Source organism: Bicyclus anynana, chromosome Z (assembly GCF_947172395.1).
Source record: "Bicyclus anynana chromosome Z, ilBicAnyn1.1, whole genome shotgun sequence".
Lineage (NCBI taxonomy): Eukaryota > Metazoa > Arthropoda > Insecta > Lepidoptera > Nymphalidae > Bicyclus > Bicyclus anynana.
The window spans coordinates 16,100,729-16,124,783 of NC_069110.1; the positions used below are offsets into that span (position 1 = coordinate 16,100,729).

The 24,055-nt window shown below is 34.2% G+C and overlaps 1 protein-coding gene across 10 annotated transcripts in view; it reads left to right on the forward strand.

Annotated features, from left to right (window-relative positions):
- Positions 1 to 24,055, forward strand: part of LOC112048035 (WD repeat-containing protein 47) — a 57,963-nt gene that overhangs the window by 27,305 nt on the left and 6,603 nt on the right. For 6 of the 10 annotated variants that reach the window (XM_024085375.2, XM_024085376.2, XM_052890756.1 and 3 more), the window contains 3 exons: positions 13,489 to 13,730; positions 20,932 to 21,109; positions 23,135 to 23,278. In XM_024085375.2, the coding sequence (XP_023941143.2) occupies positions 13,489 to 13,730; positions 20,932 to 21,109; positions 23,135 to 23,278 (564 nt within the window). Of the gene's footprint in view, positions 1 to 6,913; positions 7,581 to 13,488; positions 13,731 to 20,931; positions 21,110 to 23,134; positions 23,279 to 24,055 lie in introns of those variants that run through there. The other 4 variants (XM_024085379.2, XM_024085383.2, XM_052890757.1 and 1 more) reach the window with 3 other exon arrangements.

Sequence of the window (24,055 nt, forward strand, 5' to 3'; positions counted from 1 at the left end):
AAGGAACCCCAAAAATGTAATTTTTTTTAATTTTTCATTTAACCATTTTATAGGCGTGATTAATGTACACTTCTCATCAGAAAAGCGAAACACCTTGCAAGTTTATGTCTTTATGTTTATTTTATCATGATTATCAGATACAATTGTATATTTAGAAATATTTATGTGACATATATTTCTAAATATACAATTCGTCGTTTATTAGTGAATAATATGAGGTTTTAAAATCCTAATAATTCTAAAATTATTTTATTTGCTTAACAAGTAATTTTTACCCTGTATGATGTATGAAGGAATTTGATAAAACAACACACGTATAAATAAAAAAAAGCAAATAATGTTTATTTACTAACTTGTATTTCCTCCCCGATGTCACATTACTGTTTCTTAGTAAAAACTTAAAAAGGTAAAAAAATGGTGTTGAAAATTTCACCGGATAAGCTAGTTCAAACGATAAGATTTTTATGAAGTTGTTTCATAACCGAGTTAATCCCTACTGATTTTAAATACCGTGGAGCATAAAACAGTGAGTTTGCGAAAAATTAATTAAATAGATTAGTTATGGGCTATATAAATAGGATTTTGTAATCGGCTTCGCTGAAGATCGCTTACCTAACTAGCTCTTGGATCAATAGAATGCAATAGTTTACAATTAATCGTGGGATTAGCTAATGTACATATAATTTTATAGCTAGGACAATATTAAATCGCCAGACCATTCGTTTCATGTTAACCTTTAGCTAGACGCCCTTAAAGTTTTATATTAAATGGTGTTTTTCGAAGGGTTTCCGCGAAGCTGGTATGGTATTTTACAGGGTATTATATTTCTCATATTATGCTAATGAAAATACCCATAAATTACACTTTATACTTAGACGGTTGAGGATCTGGATGTTTGAAACCTGCTACTTCCGAAAAAGTAGAAGCATAGGCTTACAAAATTTCATCTTTCATAAAATGACGAAGGTCTGACTGTCACTGGCTCTCTGTCTATAACAAACCAGAACAACATGTGACTTCATTGATGAATCATAGCCTGAAAACCCCGTAATATGAGGAATGACACAAATATTTATCCAAGAACACAACAGTGCAGGCTAGTAACACTGATATAATGTATTCAATCAAAATATTTGTACACCTAACATTGTCAGTCAATGTATTAAATTTGAATAACACGTTTGACCTTGTATGTGGTTTGGTACAGTTATATATATATATATATATATATATATATATATATATATATATATAGAATACAGATAAAATAACGAAAGCATTCAAACGAAAGAAATCAAACCGATAGTTGTAAGAGTGAATTTTGATAAAAAAATATTAACCATATCATGCAAGAGGCCTATATCCAGCATTGGACGTCTATCGGCCGATAAGGATTAACCATGTATTTATGTGTTTACGGTAAAGACTCATCAACTTATAAATATATGTTGACTAACATTAATTTACTTTCTACTATTAATCGTCGTAAACATTGCGTTACGTAACTAATTAGCATAATAATGTTCTTTATATTTCACCCGGATATAACACAAACATATAAATAAGAAGCATTGTAATTTGCTATAGATTTTATTTATTTAATTATTAATAATAATAAAATTTTAAATTTTTCCTGTGAATTCCCACGTAGTCTAGGTCAACATTTATTTATTTCAAGTATTAACTACTATTAAATAAAACTCATGTTACCCAGGCGAGATAATACTTACTAGTGGTCAAAGATTTTAAAATCAGTCTTGTAGTTTAGAGTTACATCGTAACAAATAAATAATAAATAATTTTTTTTTATAATACGAAAATGTATTTGATTCTAGAAAGCAAAAATAAAACTGTAAAACCAAGCAAAAAAGCGTTTACCTAAATCCACACAATAGAATTAATTATGACTGCCAATAAAATTACATATTACGTTCACAATTGTGTAATACTGGTATAAACCTAATTTTGTACAGTTTATAATTTACACTAGTGTTTTAAAAACTTGTTACGCAATTGTTTTATAATATACTAATCGAATAACATACTCACGGAGAGTCGTAGAGGAAAGCTAGTCACAAAGCTAGCGCAAATATGAAAGAACATTCCGATGCTAAATAGCGTTACATATACAATGATGTTGATGTATTTTTGTTAGTCCGAGAGACGGCTACATAACTATTAAGTCAAATCTATCAAATATTTTTATATAAAAATAAATGATTTTTGATTTGATTTGATATATTTTTTACTTTTACTCGTTTCTTGTGTACATATTGAAGTCTATCCAAAACAGAGTACCTCCGTCCTATATGCATAATGAGATTAAGAAAGAACTCAGTCATCACTAATATTATAAAGGCGAAAGTTTGTGTGTGTGTAAGTATGTTTGTTACTCCATTACGTCGCCACCACTGAACCACTGCCTTGAACTCGGAATATAGATAGATTAACACTAGGCTACTTTTTATTCTGAAAAAAAAAACATGGTTCTCGCGGGATTTGTGAAAAACAGAATTTCACCGCGTCGCATGCGTCTGTTACATATATACCATAAATGTCTCTGAAACACAAGTTAGTATCAAGTCAAGCATACTAACTTGTGTTTCAACTTAGTGTTTAAGTTATCTATTGGCAACTACAAGATATACCGGTGTATTTCATTAGTCTCTGGGACTGCCTCATTGTTATACTCGTATTGGCTAAATTGTTCGTATCTGCTATCTGCAAATAATAAGCTCCGTGTTTCAATTTCAATAGGATGGCTATGAAAATAATATTAGGATACTAATAATATTTCACGGTTGCTTGCATGTATTATTAAATATTAATAATATCATAAAACCGCGTCGTTTTACGTACCGCGTTATAGTACGTACAGTTGTTATTAAACTCTTGTTGATTAACTCTTGTACTATTAATGGCACATTCGCTTACGTACCCGTCAAGTAAATAGGCGTCGCGGAAATGTTAGTGGCTTCTTTTAACATTATGTTCGCTGTTTTCTGTAGAACCGCTATCTCTAATAATGTGCTGCTATAACTACATCATCGACTTCACCGTGAACTAGACGTACGCTGGCTTTCTGTTTTTTTTTAATTACGAGTATCTGTTGCTGTAGACCTATGGAAATATTATATATGAATCAATACATCAATCCTTGAATAATAGTAAAACACAATCGAGCTTTTTAAAAGATTTGTCTTTCCGGCTAATCTTTGGAACGGCCTGACTGATTTTATTGGGACTTTCAATGGATGATAATTGTACAACATATAAGTTGCCGGTTTTATTCCGGAAAAATCATTGATTTGCGAAAAACACGTGAACGAAGTAGCGGGCGTCCGCCAGTAGATAACATTCTTGCAGTCATAAAGGAAGTGAACATATAAGTACTTTACAATTATTATGAAATCATTTTTCTCGCGTAGGACGAGCTAAAGGTATTCTTCCGCCGGTGAGACTCGACAGACGTGTCATGTTCACTGGATTAATAATAATATAGACTAGATAAATAAAGGGATAAAACGATTGTTACAACTATCGTATCAAATTGGAACGTTGGCGGTAATTGGGATAATGACAGGAATATAGGATTAAATGTCATACGCGAGTTGAATGGTAAAAATCGTATTCTGAGTATAAATAAAAATAAAAATAAATGTATATTGCTATCACCTTCAGTTTGACACTATAATCTTTAAATTATATTATGATCATAAAAAAAACAACAGTCGACTTCTACGTTTCACTTACTAGATACCGGAAATATAGATAAATATAGCCCAAGCTATCATTCTTCGAAATAATCTAGAAACCCCAATCGAAAAAACAAACTCTGACAGTATGGGAATTTTGAAATTTGGCAAGAAGTAACGTCTTATGTTACAAATAAAAACATCCGATAACAGTTATTTTGCAAGAAAAAGTAAACGATTTCTTAACGAAATTGCAAAATTATTGTATATGGAGAAAATGGTGCCGCTGACGGATCCATCGCGATAGTCGGTACGACCTCCATACATTTGTTATGGCTCTTAGAGTTTAGTTTGGTAACTTAGTTAAAAAGCTGAGGCGTGTTCAAGGTTTTCAACTAGGGTAGGCACTGTATGTAGAAAATTTACAAAATGATAAAATTCTCCAATATAGATTGTAATGTGCGACTATTGGTTAGAAGCCTCATGAAAATTCACTCTTATGTTTGCGATGAGTTACTTGTGTAATAAACTTGTTTATGTTATGATCTATATATGGCAGGGCCTTGGGATCTAACATCGTATTTATGATGGCGGCTAATTAAATGTTTGAGTTTTCCACTAGGTATTATCTTAAGTGATGCGTGGGCGCAACCATAACTTTTTGTTTCATATACAGCGTGATTCCATTTGAATCTGCGTGACAAACCCTATCATACCCATATATCAAAATAGCCTATCAAAAAGCAGTTTCTCTTTCTCTACGTACGTTTCACCCCGAAACCTTTTGATGTTTGACTCCACAACGTGCAATTGAAGAGTCAACATCTCCTTGTCGCTCTCTTGTCGCTTGTCTGTTGTCGCATGGGTCCGTCGGCTTTTCGCGGAGGATAGCAAAATACATAAATCATTATATAATCATGATGAACTTCCGCAAAGTAACGCCCAATTTTATCCAACAGTTTAAACTGTGTTTCTTTTATTAAAAAAAACTTTTTCTTTTATTTTTATTATTTATTTATATTATAATAAAATCTTTATATTACATTTCAATTATTTTATGCTGTTAAGAGATAATTTTAATTAGGTTGGGTATTTTATATTTTATTATGCATGTATGTTTGATTTGTGATTCGTTGTAATGGTTTACTGTTGCCCACGCTGTCCCAAAGAAAAAAATAAACATCCTGTAAACAATGGCATTATTTTAAACATTACTTTGACAAATTTCAATCCAAAAAGAGCGACATGATTTATAGATCGATTTTTTTTTTTTTTGTTTATATTACAAAACAGTAGATAGAGTTTAGTAGAGGCGCAATAGCTCTATGTTTAGCCGGGAATCAAATACGAGACGGTTTTGGGTTTAATTCTCGCCCGTTGTCCAATGGTCTAACAAGTGTGACGAGTGGTTATTACGGTTAAAGCTAATAGTGTTACTATACAAGCTATTCGCAAATATTCAATATTTGCCGAACAGCTCATATATATCAAGTCCAGGAAGGAAGGTAGTTCACTCCAGCCCTATACAGCACTGTATTTTACATAGAAAGTTATCTTTTACTTCGATCAAGCCCGCAATACGACTAGTAGGTACAAGTACCACATCTGAGGAGCGGAAACGGGCTGTTAATCGTTAATGACATGAACTTATACTAATACAATCTAAGATGGAATGGAAGCGGGCTACCTTGTTAGGAGGAGGATGAAAATCCTTTCGGTTTCTACACGACATCATACCGGAACGCTAAATCGCTTGGCGATACGTCTATGCCGGTAGGGTGGTGACTAGCCACGGGCGAACCCTCCTACCAGCCTGCGCCAATTAAGAAAACCTCAATCAAAACCAGCTACCAAACTTAGCAAGAAACTTTTTATGTTTATCACCATTTTACAGAACAAATGTAATTGGATTTATTAAGAAACATAGCTTTGTTTATTGAAGTCTCATACGTGGCGGTGTTTATTTGTTGCAAATCATAACTAACAATCCATATTCGGCTCACTGTTGAGCACGAGTCTCCTCTTAGAATGAAAGGGTTTAGGCCAATAATCCACCACGCTGGTCCAGTGCTAATTGGCAGACTTCAGACACGTAGAAAATTTAGAAAATTCTCATGTATGTAGTTTTCCTCAGGATCTTTACCCATCACCGTTTGAGACACGCATTATTTAATTTCTTAAAATGCACATAACTGAAAAGTTGGAGGTCCATGCTCTGGACCGGATTCGAACCTACGTCCTCCGAATCGAAGGCAGAGGTCACATCCACTGGACTATCACGGCTACTGTGTGCAACACGGCAGCCGGCGTGTAAAACTACTACTTGTTGAAATATAACATTGAAGTGCGTAAGTAGGGAGCGAAAGTTTTTCACGTTGACGTGACGAATTACAAGTGGTTACGGGCGGTTTCGAAAACCTATGATTTGAATGCTCGTGCCATGTCATGTGCATTGGCAACACGCAACTGGTTATGTTCTGTGTTACGATAGTATGTTACTTAAATAGTTTTACGGTAATTGATCGAAATTGGCAAAATGCACTATGATCTTTTGCAATCAATTAATAGCTTGGAGATTGCGTACAGCTTATTTTGCATGCAAATTGTAATTGGTTCGCCGGGAAATTTATGTACGGAACGTCGTTGCCTCATCGCTGGTACAGATTTATCGTTTGGTTCAAAAGCCTACTTGAAATTAATGAATTTTGACTTTAACTCTGGTTGTAGTGTTTTAGTTGAAATTGGAAGTAGAAGAATGACAATACTCAAACTATTTTTTCAAGATTTATCGCGAATTTATATGCAAGTGGTCGTGCAATAACAGCACGATTTGTAAGTTTGATTTTTAAGTACGAGTTAAAGAACTAGAATGGCGGGTTCAATAATTATAAGATTATTTGTTGAATGTTATTTTAACAAAATCATTCATAAAAAAGGTCAATAAAATTACAATGCGCACCATTCTGACGTAACCCATAGAAAGTTATAGACAGCGTGAAATGTATAATTAAATTGCAAAATGAGCATGCATTAGTTGACAATGTTTATCGTTATTAAATATTCAAGTTTACGATGAACATTAACAAGAGATATCAGCGCGCGCGTCTAAGCGTGATGACCGCACGGGCCACCCCTTTCACTCGTATTCGCAACGGATCGAGCAGAACGCTGGTCCGCCTTTCTCTATGTCCCTATCTCGGTCTAACGCACGGCGAGTTGCGCCAGGCGGCGGCGTGGTGGGCACGCGCAGGCCGACCGCCATCCGCGACTCCAGTACCGCGATACCCTCGACAATATCCGCACGGAATCGTTTACGCGGATGCTCTTCGCACCATGAAGTCTAAACCAGCACATTACGTCGACGCGCCGTTCAGGCCGTGGCCGCCGCTTTCCCGCCAAGCGCAACCCAACTTTTACTTTCGACCACCCGACCCCATGGATCCGCGGAATTTCAAGACGTCCTCGTCCAAGGGCTCGACTTACTCGGATTTCTCTGCAATGAGTGCGTACAGCAATAAGTCGAGGGACTATTATTTCTTGTCGCCCAGCTACAGGTCGGCGGGCGCTCCCACTCCTAGCAACCATGCGGATCTTTACGTCAACAGAGAAAGACCTCGACAGATTCGCCACCCCAATACGTCGCCCGCTTGCCCGTGCAGTCGCTCTCGTTCCCTGGAGGACGTGCGCACGGAAGTGGTCACCGAATGGGAAGATGACGACGAAAACGGCAATCGGATCGTTGCGCCCGCCACAAAGTTCAATCGCACGTCGTACAAAACGAACACAACGTTCGAAAAACAGAGTTTCCTAACACGACACTCCATGGAGAATCTAGTCGACAGATCTCCACAAGTGCCGCCACCCAAACGCATCAGTGCCTTTCAGGTAATTGAACAACTTTCTACAGAGACAGCGATCTCATTGTGAGGTGATTTATTTATACAATTACGTTTCGTTCTATGGCCTAACTATAGTTGGTATGCTTTTGTGTTAATGCGTACGTATAATTATGCATCTGTGTTAATCAACGATGTATATATGCTTACTTTCTAAGCTTCCCGTATTTACATTGTTATCTAATTGACGCTGAGCAAAATGACGAATGTATGCCGTTCGCGAAACTCTGTCCGCTGTGTGTAAACATTGCCGTGTGCGGATCGAAGAGGAAGCGATGGGCTGTCAAGCACCGTTCAGCTCCGTTGGTCCGCGACATGCCATCCTGCGTTCACTGTAACGGACATTTAATACTTGTTTTATATATATACCACACAACAGGTAACATCATCAATGTCGTATTCAAATATGTGCTTCCATGCTAGTCATATTTTCACTGCAATGTGTAGTTAGATACTAATATTGTAGCAATAACAATACAATTTAGAGTATAAATAATTTAGTACACACCGCGTATAGTAACGTTTATCGCAATTTCTAGTTTTATTTATATAAAAAAGAAATTATGCCAACTGAAAGTACTTTTAAGAAATAAATACTAGTAATGTTTTAAAATTACAATGTAGAAAAAAAGTGTTAAGGCTTAAACATAATATATACATATCGGTTTTTTTTTTAATATTGTACATTGCAGTGAAAATATGTAAATTCGAAGCAACTTTAAACACGCCACGATTTGGGTTTCCAGGTGATTCGGCTTATTTTTTTCCTACTATTACCTAACTATTGCGATGCGAATGTGAATTCGATTGTGTCCGATCCACTTTACGCTGCTACCGGCGGTCCGTGTAATTATGACGCAACTTTTCAATAAAACCGCTTCTATTCCAGTTCTTCGTAATTGAATTTGAATTGAAGCATAAATTGCATTTTTTTTCCCATTTCATTTGATGTTTTTGCAATGCGAATTAATTATAATAATTGTTGTTAATGTTACGTGACATTAAGATTGGATTGACGTTATACTATGCCTTGTTTATATGAGATTGACAAACAGTTAATAATACTGTACCATTGGAGCGTAAGCCAGTGGTGTACTCGGGGTCAGAAGGGACTTGAGTGTGGGCTCAGATGTCATCTAACATTAAAAAATATGACCATTTTTCTTGGCCCCTTACAATGTTTCGCCACAGGCCTCAGATGTATTAATGTTATTATACTCGTAAATAGGTATTTAAAGTGTGATGCTGGTATAACGTGAATCCGTCTTAACGTACATTAACTACTACAATTTTTAGATAATTTCGTACATTTGTGTTTATATATTAATCTAAATAAGTGTTGATGATTTATAGGAATTATGTGAGCGCTTGTACACGGGCTATTGAAACAGTTGACATACATTGCATACAGATTTGGCCAACCACTTGTTGACTTTGAAAATTAATGAAACTTCCAGGATTTTATTACATGAATAGAGACCATTGTTACTAAAAAATAAACATTAACAAGACGTATTAATAATGTCAGTTTTAATAGGTTTTATACATAGGTGTATCATCTCTATACAAAAAGATTCAATACTATTTATTAGTAAATACTTACTTAATAGAAATGCTAAAAATTTGTTGGCTGGACTATATTTTACTGTGTAGAAGAGGTAGGATTTCATTGATTGCTTGCATTGAATAGGTTTTAAAATACTGAACAAATTTGAAAATTTTTTTTTCACTGTTGGGAAGCTACACTATCCTCGGGTGCAATAGGTTATATTTTTTCCCCGTATTCCCACGGGAACGGGAACTACGCGAGTGAAACCGCGGGGCGGTCATCTAGTTAAATATATATCGGTCATTAAACTATCATCATTTTCGCTAATATGCTTAATGTCATTATACCTCTACTCTCCAAACACAAAATTTTTCTTAATCAATCGCCGGAAGAAAGCGTGTTTTGCGTAACAAAATATTCGAAATCTGTGCCATAAGCTTGCTTTCTATACAAAATTCAAACTACTACATAACGCTCTATGACGTTGCAGGTTTCTACCTATATACAAGTACGTTTGATACTTACTACGGGTCACGTTGTTACTCTATTTATCCCATTGTAGAAAGATAATAGATTTAAAAGGAGATGGTCCAAAATTCTCAGGATCAGTCATTGTACCCTGGCGGAAATAAAGGATAATATTTTTTTTTATTTCCAGCTTACTTATTTTTATTACTAGCGCATAGTCTATTCGACAACCTTATGCACACCACTGTCTGTGATAACATCTATATATGTATAATCTAACTGATGCTAATCTGATTGTAATACTAAATTGTATCGTTATCTTGTTCTACTTGACTCATAACATATCGTATGACGTCATCGTGATGCAACAAGTGCTAGCGGGATGTTTCTAAAGGCTAAGTTACACAAGGTGTGTTTCTAGAATAAACGAGCGACATTTTCTTTCTAGGCAACGGTCTTAATACAAAGTGTCTTTTGAGGAACTTCTTGGTAACTTACCTTGGTAATACCTTTTACATAACGTATATTCGTGATATATATTTTTCTAGCAGACGCCCGCGACTTCGTCCATTTAAACATCCATTTTCGGAGTTAAAAAGTAGCCTACAGGTTGCTCAATAACCTCCTCTTCTCCTCCTCCAATGAAGGTCCCACTCTCAGTCCATCTCTTAAAGTAAAATCAAATCAACCGATCCAGAGATTAGCCCGGTCAAACAGACAAACAAAAATTTTAAATAAGCTTGGTTTTGTTTACGTAGGTATCTTTAAAAAAACATGACAAAACAGTTATTTTGAAATCACAGACAGATACTTTTTTATATATATATATATATATATGTATTGATAAAAATGTGATTCTCCGCGTTCGTCAAATTGCGATAAACTCGAAAAGTATTATCCTGATATTCATGCAGTTTTTAGTAATACAGTTGTACTTGAAGGTTTTGTGTTGATTCGTTGAATTGGGATGCTGACTAGGCTTGAATATACACATTATTTTTTATGAGACATTTGAGTAAATAAGGCCAATTAAGTAATTAGTACAAAATAAAAATCAGGATCAGTTTGTAAGTAAATAAGATTTTTTTTAATTTTTCAACGTGATCAGATAAATTTCATGCATTGTTAGCTTCCTAACATGCAATGTGACATTTTTATTACATGAAGTATTAATATTAACGCTCAAATAACAAATATATTTGTAATTTTGTTTGAATGCCCATACAAATCTAACGATCTCATGAAGCGACGATTTCTTTCTTTCGTGTCATTTAGCATAGAGCGACTTTAGCTATCCGTGGCAACGCCGCAAATGTAACCCTTTAAATTCCTGTGGCTTCGAAAGTAATGATCGCAGATAACCTGTTACTTTTTAACCGACTTCAAAAAGGAGGAGGTTCTCAATTCGGTCGGTATTTTTTTTTTATTACAAAATTTATTTACTTATCAGCATACTCTTAATATATACGAGTATATGATATATATATAATTGTTAATTATTATTGAAAAGGCAGAGATATCCATTATCCATACGGTCGAAGTCTCGGGCATCAGCTAGTATAGAAATATAACCGAGTGCTTGTATTGTATTACATACACGATGGGTCCGACTCCCGCGCCTCATGCTCGCACGCTTATACCAAGTATCACGAGTATGACATAATATGCAAATATAAGCTACTAGCGACCCGCGCCGGCTTCGTACGAGGCTCGTGCTAATGCTGCGTCACCAGTTTCCGAGAGATTTTGACCAATACACTTGTATTATTTTAATGTCAAAGGTGATTATATATTTTACAAAGCTAAAAGATGCTCGCGACTACGTTTGCGAGAAAATCAGTGTAAACTTTATTGTATGCGTCAATTTTATTTTAAAAGATGGACATAAATGTCGTCGGTGACTTTTTTGTAGATCTATAAAAGAGGAATATCCCATTATCAGGGTCAGTGGACGCACTTACTTGCATGTCCTTCTTTATAAAGAATATTACGATCCGTGTGATGTCTTCCATTATGCGTTATAGGTTATAACTGCATGAAAATCCATTCGATAGTTTTCAAGAATTTTGCGAACACACAGACAGATTTGTCAGATGACTTTGTTTTATAATATATGTATGTAGAAAATGAACACCATCGACATTTTCATAATCTTCTTTTATTTCAAAATTATCGAGTACATATAGTTATAGTATTCGACAAATAATAATCAAACCTTATTAACCTCGTAGGCTCGAACTCGATTCTCTACTTCTATAGATTTGAAAGGGTATCTTGTGCTACTTGCTTTTTCACTTATGTTGTTAAGAACGTCCGATGCGCTTCAAGGAGTTGAGTTAAAAAGTGTTGTTTTAATGATAGTCTCTTGTACTATAGTGCTTACTTTTACATACTTTATATATAAATAACTAGCCGACGTATATCCCGTTCCTGTGAGAATACGGGTTTAAAATATAGCCTATGAAAGTCACAAATAACATGACATTCTATTGGTAAAATATTTTCAAAATCGCTTTAATAGATCCAGAGAATTCCTTGTATATCCTCACTAACTTTACCTCTTTTAATATTAGTATTATTAGACAAACCACTTTGCATTTGTATTGTTAGTATGAACTTTAAATATTTTAATTAAGATGTCGTATACGAGTACAAAAATCATGGTTTATTTTAAAAATAAACTTTAACCTTCTTACAACAACATATATTTATGAGTAGGTCATTTTGCAAATAGGCCGTATGTCTAACTAAACCGTAAATTGTATTGAATTTTTATCTATCGCTGACATGATGTTTTGTGGCTCCATACTTACTAGTATATCAATTATAACACAGAACAAAATGAAAAAGTTAACGCTAATATAACACAATAGACGGATTGATTTCTAAACGTTTCTGCTTTGGAGACAGCATGATCGGGGAACGGTCGATGCCTTTTATGGAGTCGCAGATTGTGTGGCCTGTGCATGACGTAAAGACCGTAATAGGATCGCTATGTTCTAGCTTGCTATCTGATCCGTGTATCAAACTTATCTACTAAGTTTTTCATAGAAGATTTTTTTCTCGAAATTAAGACTATGAGGTTATTAACAATTAAATTTTTGGGATTGGTCCTAATATAAATGTATAATGATAAATGATAAGAACATTATATGATTGATAGATGCTCGAGACGTCTTCGTCGAATTAATTTTAGTGGAATAAAATTATTACATTACACTTGGCAAGCGATCTTTATAGTTCAACTTCGCACAAAGTAGCCTCAAGTCAATAGCTTTGTCCTCTCGTTGGTATACCTTATCAGCTAAGGCATACCTACCATAAATAAAGAAAGTATACAAAATTTAGACAAACTCCATAAATACCATACTATTTGGTTATGTAGCTCCGGGAGACATCTCGCTGATTAAAAACTGGAAAATATGTCCTTTACATCCCTTGCAAAAAGTCCTTAACGCCGGCCGCATGCACTTGTTTTCCATATTCGTGTTCCGAAAAATTTTCCGGAAACGATTTTATCCGAACGGAACAAATTGTATTGACCCGAGCGAACGTAACGAAATGTATTGTATGTAAACCTGAGATGTATTGTATGTATGTATTGATAAGATGATGCATTGCATAAACTCGTAATATTGCAGTTTTTTGTAATGTATGTCTGAATGTACGAAATGTATGTCACTGTTGTCAAAGCCAGTGTCAAAAGCTCACGTGTTATATTATTAGATGAATCGAAGATGTTTATATTAGAAAGAAGGCTCGAAAAAAGTTAAGTGAATTGCAAGGTGTTTCTTATTAAGTAAGCCAATGGAGTAAAACCTTTGGCTATTGATGGTCTATCCTTGACCACCTTTAGCCCGTGGGTGCTCATATCAAGAAGCCTTTGCAGACGATGGGCAGAAATGGCGGCCCGACGTCGGCCACCCGCGCCTCTGACTCCGCCCCGACTCCAGCAGCTGCTGAAGTCAACAACTCAAGACCTACCTTCAAACCCGTAACACTGCTGGAAGACCTGCAAGCCGTCAGATGCGCGGAATTCCACCCCAACGGGAACGTATACGCAGTGGGCTCAAACACGAAGACTTTGAGAATATGCACATACCCGAAGATGGATGATTTCAAGTAAGTATTATGTTTACAATATATAATATATTTTAATACGAGTGTAGAGTTTTCCCTTGATATAAAGAAATCTGGCGATACTTGCATAACCTAATAATATGTTAATCATACACGTATCTAACCCAACTAACAATCTAATCCTGGCAAACTTTTGTAATAGGGATTATTGTAAAAAAGTTCACTATGCATGGTTCCATTAGGTCAACATTTTTCGAAGATTAGCCGAAACAAACAAACAACATATATATACCAAAAAATTAAATCGTACATTTTGAAATTGATTCCGAGAAAATAATATTAAAAATATATATATTATATGCTGTTGCTTCTTATACAGGATGCTCGGGAGTATTTCGCATAACTTCAAAGTGTTGATGAGTCCACTTACAGGAGCCGAACTGCAAAACTAAAATTCTTTTTTTTAATAAAAAACAAAATCTTTTTATGTTTTCATACAAAGTAATTCAAATAATTCCGACAATCCATTATCCATCTATCATTTCATTTTAAAATACTTAAAACTTACTACGTATAGCTACTTCATAATTATAAGGATGTGTCTAAGGGACACATTTTAAGATATATTTACAAAATAAATATTATTTACCCCGAAATAATTAATTTTAGAACACATGTTCCTTGAACTTTTATAGTAAATTTTCAGAATTATGGGAAATACTCCCGAGCACTCTGTATATTATTTCATCGGTATTTTGTTCATATATATTTTATATATTAATGTATATAATATAGTATGAGCTTATAATTAGGTACTAACATCATTAACCCCTTATGACGTATGCTTGTATCATTTCGCATCACCTCTACCAAAGTTCTAAGTGGAGATATTTTGAGACCACGGGTGCTTTCATATTTTTATACTGTTTCCTGTCATGTCTTTTATGGTTTCTGACCTCTATTATTGTGTTGGAATAAAATCAAACAGATTTTATATTCCTTCCCAACGTAGAAACTCTTATGACTCCTTTTAAGCTTTTCGATTATTAGGAGAACACAGGGGAAATGCAAATTGTTCATATTTGTAAATTTGTGTTTGTGGTTTTAAAATAAACATTTTCTTCTGCTTTTGTTTTTTTTTGTTTTACTTTTCTTCCGCACTTATTTAAAATTAATTTGAATGCTTTTAAAACACCTGCATCACTAACATTGCAAAATGTAAAAATGTTGTAATATTTATGGTAGGCGTCCAGATATACGCATTGTACGTATCGGTAGCATTAAACGGATTTATAATTTTAAGGCAGATTCGTGCGATCCGTTTGATGCGATACCTATGATGCGAATCTGTGGACGCCTGCCATTACATACATCATCCTTAAGCGAAATGAGAGCAATTTAGTGTGAAGAGCCTTATAATTTGCAATAAAAATATTTACAGGTTTTAAAAATATTCCCCCATCCTTTAAAACCGGCATACTTACCACTATTATGCAATTTTTGAATTGTAATTCTATCATTGTAGTAGAAGCGTCAAATAGAGTACCAGATGACGATAGTATAGGACGTTGATTAATACTCCGTACTATGATTTCTTTTTTGGATTTGTAGGAAAAAGCGTACCAACCACATAATAGTAATAATTATTTAACATGAAAGTTGTACAATTTTAGTGAGTATAAACTAAATAAAACACGATTATTTGCAAAAATGTTTAATAAGTACATTATAAAAGGATTTCTTTAACATAGACATACACACATACACAATACAATTTTGTAGGAATTTATACATTTTTCAAAAATTCATTCATGTATTTGTCTCTTTAAGACTTAATGAGCGCTACTAGACTAGACTATATCTAGATTTTTAAACATGAATACAAAACCTCACTTTCCTCTTAAATCGTAAAGCTATGAGTAATTACATACGAGTATATAGTATGCATAACTTCTTAAAAAAGTTTTGTAAGTCATGGTTGAACTATTAAAATTTGTTCATAGTCAAACAGACGGGAAAGCGGATTTGTTGTTGTACAACATTTTTGTTACAAAGTACGTTTATGACGTAATACACATTTTAAATGCAACTTTTAATGTCAAGTTTCCATATAATTCTACTAAATGACCGTGGAGCGCTTGGCCTTTCTCAATTCGTTCACACCTACCTGCCGGTAGCTACTGCTAACTACGAACTGTTATCGCCATTTATCCTCGTTGATTACAATCACATATGCCTTGATCACACGTACCGAGCAAACGGGCGAGTAAAATGTTCCTCGTCCGATACAGTGATGTTAGTGAGTAGTTCACACATATGTATTTGGAAATTAGCACAGTCAGTTCAGTTATATTGAGACTAAATTTGGATGGACCGTAAAAATGGTAATAGAAAATATATAAATATACTCATTCTAATATTAGTAAAATAATTAAAGAAATTGTTGGAAAAAAGCGTGTTTTTCTGATTGACAGTTGTCTATGCCAACGCGGGCTGTCAATGTCAAAGTCCAATCAATGAAAAAATAATTTTCAAATATTATCTCAAATGTTGTGATTATCAAACTGACATTTTTTCCTAGGAATTTGACATGATATGAGTAAATGTGTCAAGTTAGCGTCAAATCCATAATAAAACTCCCGCCTGTCAGACACTGATAATGCAATGAATTTTATGATAAAGGGATACGAATTATTGTATATGATTAGGCAAATATAGATTACTTTGAAAATTGGCCTCATGGATTCTCCTTAATTGTCCTAATTTATGGCCAATTTTCAGGTCTGTACCATTTGTATAATTTGGGCCCCAGTTTATATGGACACTGGGTTTCTCCTTTTATGATTTGTATTTTCAGGAAATTAGATTACTTTGAAAGCTTTTTACTACTCGTATAAGCAAGTTTTAAAATTACTACGAAGGCCTTAAATTATTATTAAAAGAGCCGAAAAGAAATTCGGTGGTGGTTGGGTCTTTTTAAAGTCATCGTTACTAATATTATTTAAATTGTCACAAATTGTATTACATTGCGAGAAACATGTAATAGACAAAATTCACCGTATATGAAGTAATAATAACATTGCTATGTACTAACAAAGATCACATTCACGCAATACGTAAAAGTAAAAACGGAGTCCCAATTTTAATAACCATTCGATATCTTCTGCCTTGAGCTCTTTCGATATTTTGTTTCGAAAGATCTTTATCGAAATACGGTATAAAATTACCTTAGTAAATTAACCTTTCATCCATAAGTTGCATGCTGGTAAAGATTATCGTTCAATAAAGTTTTATTGTATGATCATTAAAATCTCTTCTCTCGCAATAATTTCATCAGACGTCGATTCATGTATGGTGGAGGGCTTTGTATTTTCAGAATGTGGCTCATTAAATATGCGTCAGAGTCGAGACAGAAGCCACTCTGTAAACCATTTTACGATCCAAGTCACGAATAGGTAGTGTAAGAGCTGACTGCCAAAACGTATGAAGCACTAAATAATTATTATTTATTTATTAAACTTTTTATGAATATGCTTTCTAGATAATATAAAAATTAATTTAGTGAAGCAAAAAAAAAAAAAAAACCGATTCATTACATACACAGTTTTTCATTGAGTAGCAGTCGAGCCTTATACAGGCTGCTCGGGAGTATTTCCCATAACTTCAAGGTGTTGTCCACATACAAGAGACGAAATGCATAACTAATTTTTTTTTAACTAAAAAAAACTGTTTTTGTTTTCATACAAAGTAATTCAAATAATTTCTATTATCCATGTAACACACGCTTTTATCTATCTTGCATTTTAAACACGTAATCGTAGTGGTAAGACGAGAAGAAGGTCGATATCGATGATATTGATCAATGAATAAGTTTGGTTAGGTCATAATCCAGGGATGCAATATAAGGGACACAATTTAAGATCTATTTACAAAAGAAATATTTTTTACTACGTAAATATTCATTTTAGAACACATGTTCCTTAGACATCTTTAATTAATTTTCCTAGAAAATATCCCTAGAATTATGGGAAATACTCCCGAGCAACCTGTATATATCAATAAATTATTTCGGAGACAGTTTTCATCGTACTCTTTAGTGGCCGTATGTATACTATGAAAATAAAAAACACTAACATCCACTAATCGAAATTATAGTTTTGTTAATAAAAATTGTCGTACGAATATTTTAATAGAAAAAAAATTTATAAGTTGTACGTTTTTTTTTAATAATAATGTTTATTGAAACGTAGCAGTTAAACAGAGTAGTATATTGTACTATTAAGAAACTGTTCATCGGCTCTCAGACTATTGGTATGTGATATTTAGAGTTGAGTGCACATGGTAGCAAATCGTGTTGATATACTTGGACTTGGAGCGGCCATTTCGACACAGTTGAGTCTTAGCTTAGGTGATTATAATACGACACAATTATACATTATGCTAAGAATCTTCGTTATGTTATAAACAATACTTGCCTAAATTAGTAAATAATTTGCATGCATGTATTATTTTTATTTTTTTCGAATTTTTGTTTCGTTTTTATCTGCGATGAAAGTTATGATTTATATGCGCGAGTCTGTTTGTTTTTTACGCTTTCACACCTAAACCACTAAACAAATTTTCAAAATCATTTTATCAGTGGAAGCTACATTAACAGCTAGTAACATAGGCTATATTCTAACTTCTCATACCATACAACACGAAACAACAGATGACTACCTAAACCTGAAAATGCTTACTAAAAAGTATTACGAAAATTAATTTGACATACACAGAGGCGCATATTTTTAAGCTGCTTTTTAGTGTCTTTTTATCTCTGTTTCCAATTCATTTGTTAATTTTATTCAATACAAATACTTCTTTTTACTTTTTATTATTTGTATCATCAGGCATTAAGTAGTTTGTATCATCATCAGTATTTGGCTTAGAGGTATCCTTAAATACAAAGTATAAGAAAACATATAAAAAGGTGAATGAAATCGCTTTATTCCAAGGTGACTTGGGCCGGTTTCACCACCTTCTGTCGGATAGTCTAAGCGTAAGTTTTGTCACTTTCTTACTTTATGTCAAACTAGCGCACGCCCACGGTTCCTCGGAAGCCCTTACTCCTCCTTAATCCGGTCCTCTTGCAAAATCCATTTTTACCAAATTGAATTTATCTTTGTACGTCTGTTTCGAGTGGTTGCGAGATGCCCTTTTTGCATTTATATAGTAATATAAAAAAGACAAAACTTGTGAATAAGCTATCAGACACCTGCCAGGATTCATTTATATACATATTGGTATATATGTAGATTTAGTTTTTTACTAGCGGATGCCCGCGACTTAGTCCGCGTGACCTCGTGAAAGTCTATGTAAACTTGAAACCCCTATTTCTCACCCTCCTGTTAATATTTTTGCATGTTGTATATATAATAAATACTTAGTCCACTAATCATTTCACAAAAAGATAACTTGAATCGTGAACGATTTATATAAAAAAAAAACTTCAACCATTTTTAACCATTTAGGTACCCTAGGATTTTTGAAAAATCTTGTATAACATTATTTTTAGTATTATTCTAGAGTTGTTTTTTTCATCAGTAACAGTTTTATTATAGATTCATCATTTCTCTAACCCTATCTTATTCTATTCTCACCTTACACGTACCCTACACCTTCTTACTCTACCCGTGCCCTGCCCTTACCCTACCCCTGTCCTACCCCTGTCCAAGCCGTACTCTACCACTACCCTACCCTACCCTTACCCTAAGTAACCTATGCCCATCTCCTGGTTCTAAGCTATCTGCCCACCAATTTTCAGCCGTATCAGTACTTGAGCGGCGACTACACCACTTTTTCTAATACATATATTTTTAAACTTTTGATATCTTTTGAATGGAATGTCCGAATTAAATAATTCAAAAATTTAAATAAAGGTATTGAACCAACCTTCAATCTGAAATAGTTTATTTTGATAAGAAATAACACCAAGGTTCTAATAAAGAGCCTTTTCTAACGGCGGTATTCCCATTATTTTTAAAGTGTCATGTACACAATAAGTATATCATACACTTATTGTGTCATGACTATAATATAAAATATTAAAATGTCATTTTTTGTAGAAAATTATGTGTTCTACAAAGTTGTAGTACATTAGATATGTTATTCTAACATCAATAGTTTTTGCAGCGCACGCGAAGAAAACAATATTTTAGGTAATTTTTGTACACCATGGGTTACTGGAGTTTCAGGAAGGATCCCTAATTCTTTTTAAAATACAATATAGCTTATAGCCTTTCTCAATAAATGGACTGTTTAACATTGAAAGAATTTTCTAAATCGGACCAGTAGTTTCTGAGATTAGCGCGTTCAATCAAACAAACAAACATCACCGGACTCAGCACCGAGAGGTCGTGGTTCGATCCCCGTCTGCTGGCCTATTGTCGTACCCACTCCTAACACAGTCTTTTCCGACTAACTGGAGGGGAGCGGGAACATTAGTCATATTTAAAAAAATATTCTGCAAATATTCTTTTACTTTTTACCAAAAATAAAAATACGTTCATGTGCCCTCTACTTGATGCAGCGGAGGCGTAGGTAGTCCGATTTGTGCGAGTCGACGAACGATCCTATATGGAATAACAAACGGTTCATACATAAACAAATTTGCACAGGTCATCGACCCCACGCAGTTTGAGAGTAAATTAACTTCGCATTTATTATTTGCGTGTTTGTATAGGACTTGCTTATGGTCGCACGGAGCATTCGATGGATACTCGTATAACTATATAACATATACTATACAGGTATTTTTATCGGCATAACAAATGTTATCCCCATTCGTCATACATTTGGGTTCATGATAAGTGATAACCCTTCGCTAGAGGCCCTTGAAGTTTCAAATTAAATAGTGTTTTTCTAAGGGTTGCCGCGCAGCTAATTGACTGGCGACTGGGAATATTATGCCAAGGAAAACATAAAAAATACACTTTAAACTTAGATGGTTAAGATTCTGGTTCCTTAAACCTGCATCCTCCCTGATTTTTTAATAATTTTAATTTTTACCTTCTACGCTATCTAGGTCCAACAATACGATTTTTGTTAATATAGGCAAGAAAATCAACTCAAAGGTAAAAGTTTCATGGTTATGCATTAACTTTTTATTTCTGTGGCAAACGTCTCTTTTTCACAAATGATTTCTTATGCCGTTTCACGTCAAATTTATTGTCCGTAAACCAACATGATTTTTTTTAAATTTCAGAAACGACAGCGGTTTGGCCGCCACCACGGTTTTGATGAAGAGGACCAAACACCACAAGGGGAGTATCTATTGTATGGCATGGAGTCCCGCGGGAGACCTACTCGCTACCGGTTCCAACGACAAGACGGTCAAGATGATGAAGTTTAACAGCCACACAAGCTATTTAGAGGGACAGGAGGTTAGTGTTATATTCTATTTTAGCTCTGGACCGCGGCCGCCAGTCTCATGTTTAACCATGTACGCATGAGTTATTATAGTGCACATGTGTATACGCAAGCACTGGTGCACACTATTCCCTCACTCTCATAGTCCGATGCGATTTCCCGACATGAGCGGTTAAAGATCAGGTGCAGGACCGACGAATTTCCGTGCTGTCCAAGCTTTGCTAACTTTCCAACTCCAGGCTGCTATTAAGATTTTTCTTGTAAGAAAAATAACGTATTTTTTTTGTCCTGGATTCGAATCCTGGGTCGGGTTACGAGATACTGAGTTTTTCTCATTTCTAAGACAGTTAAAATTCTCAGCCCCAAGTTTGGAAGTTGGTAGTGCTACACCCCCGTGCCTCGGAGAGCATGTTAAAACGTCGGTCGCGGTCATTATCATTGACATCTGATATTGGTCGTTAAAAATATTATCACCCAAACCCCGCCAACCCTCAGTAGAGAAGTGTGGTGGGTCCAAGCATTAGTCATCTCCTATAAAGATTGCGAGGCCTGACCCTGTAGTGGGACGTTTTAATTAATTTATATATTTATTTTTAATTAATAGTGGTAAAACGATTGCGTATTTTCTTTTTCAAAACTGTTTTTTGTTTTTAAAACAAAAATAATCAATATCGGTTCAGCGGTATAGCTGTGAAAAGTTTAAACATAAACAGACACACATACAGACTTATTGCATCAATACAAAATCCAAAAGAAATGTGTATGAGTAATGTATGGTGCGGCGCTCCTAGACACTTGCAAACCATTGTTTAGAGAACTGATTTTGTTAACATTGCCAAGTGTGTATATTTTCACTATCTGCGTTTTTATAAAAAAAATATGAGTACCTCTTTTGTAAAAAATCTGATTTGCACTCGAGTGATACAAGAAACCCTCATAACTTGATGCTGAATTATTCTCCTAGAACTAAATTATACTTAAAGAATTGTCCTGGGATGTGAACCAAAATATTTAACCGCACTCCGAAAGATATTAAAACGTTATCTATGGCACAATTTAAAAGATAACTTTACGACTTTCGTTTCGTACGGTTTCGTTTTATACGGTTGATAAGTAAAACCTACTATAATGTCAAAGAACTATTAAAATAATAATTGTAAAAATGTTAATTGTAAAAATAATGAATTTTGTATATTGTATTGCAATTGTATTTTTATTTTATTTTTCATTGAATTTGGTAATTATGACTGTTGGAGTTATTTTTTCTTTTTTGTTTGTAATTTCATTTAATTTAATTTAGTAATTATGACTGTATTTAATTTATTTTTAATTTCATTTCATTGATTTTGGTAATAGGGATGATGTCAGTTTTTTAAATTGTATATAAATTAAGAGTACGCTAATAGTAAAGCAATGTTGTAAAAGTAACAGAGTATCTGCGATCATTACTTTCGGAGCTACGGGGATTTAAAGGGTCAGATTTGCGGCGCTGCCGCGGGTCCCTGAAAAACGCCCCATATAAAATGGTACGAACTTATGACGTCTAGGCAATTAATAATCGTTAGATTTGTATGGGCGTTTAAACAAAATTACTAATATCTTTGTTATTTCTGCGTTTATGTTTATAGTTCATATATTATAAAATGTCACATTTAATGTAAGGAAGCTAAAAGTGTATGAATTTTCATCTAATTACGATAAAATATTTTTAGTAAATTTTGAAATTTTATTATCTTATTTATTTTGCAAATATCCTGTCAATCTTTGCTTTTTATGTATAAATTAGTTAACATTGACCTTATTTACCCGAATGTATCATAAAAATCAATATATTCAAACCTAGTCATCATCCCCATTGTGACTGTTTGAATTTTTTTTAATTTTCCCCCCCGTATAAAATTTGCTCACTATTAATTTAGTTGAATGTTGTAAAGAACAATAATTCTTGCAAATAAACAATTATTATTATTACATATAAATAAAATTGAAGTGTCTGTGTCTGATTTATAAATAACTGTGTTTACTATTTGTCCTTACAGATGGAGTTGACAATGCACGATGGCACAATTAGGGATCTATGCTTTATAGAAGATACGACAAACAAAGCTAGCTTACTGGTAAGCGGGGGCGCTGGTGACTGTAAGGTGTACGTTACTGACTGTGCCACGGGCAAAACTTTCCAGGTGAGTTTTGACTTACACCCATTTATGATTTTCCCGTATACTTTCGTCGGACGTCTGAAATCGATTTAACTTTTAACCGACTTCCAAAAAGGAAGAGTTTCTACGTTTGGCTGTATGTATGTTTTATTAAATTACTTTGTTTTAAAAATTATTAGCCATATTTTTTACAGTACAGTGTGCCTAGTGGGAGTTTTCAATATTTTCATACTGTTACTATCACGTTGACGTTTTCGCAAATTTTATATGGAATTGAATCAGTTGTGCAGTAGTGCCACTAGATGGCGCTGTTTCAATTCCTTAGAAATTCGCGTTTACGTTACGTGACGGTAACAGTATCAAACTGCCACTAGGCCCTCAGTATTTCTTTAAAACTGAACTCTGTTTGTCAGCAGTGACATCTATAATTTGATCGGAAGGTAGATGTAACTTAACAAATGACACCCTCCACAAATGACTAACCCTCCGCAAGGAATCGCTTTATTTTATTATACACTAGCGGACGCTCGCGACTTCGTCCGCGTGGAAATCGATGTAAACTTTCAACCCACATTTCACCACTTTAGAGGTTGAATTTTAAAAATTCTTGAATCACATTATATTTCCTATTTCTTTTATGATTCATGATAAAATTTTTAAAACTGGAACTCTTAAAATGAAGGACTTTTTATACAAACTTTCAACCCGTATTTCACCCAATTCTATTTTTATTTCAGGGTCAAAAGTACCCTATGTTTTGCTCCCATTTACTGTTATACCAAAATTCATCTTGATCAGTTG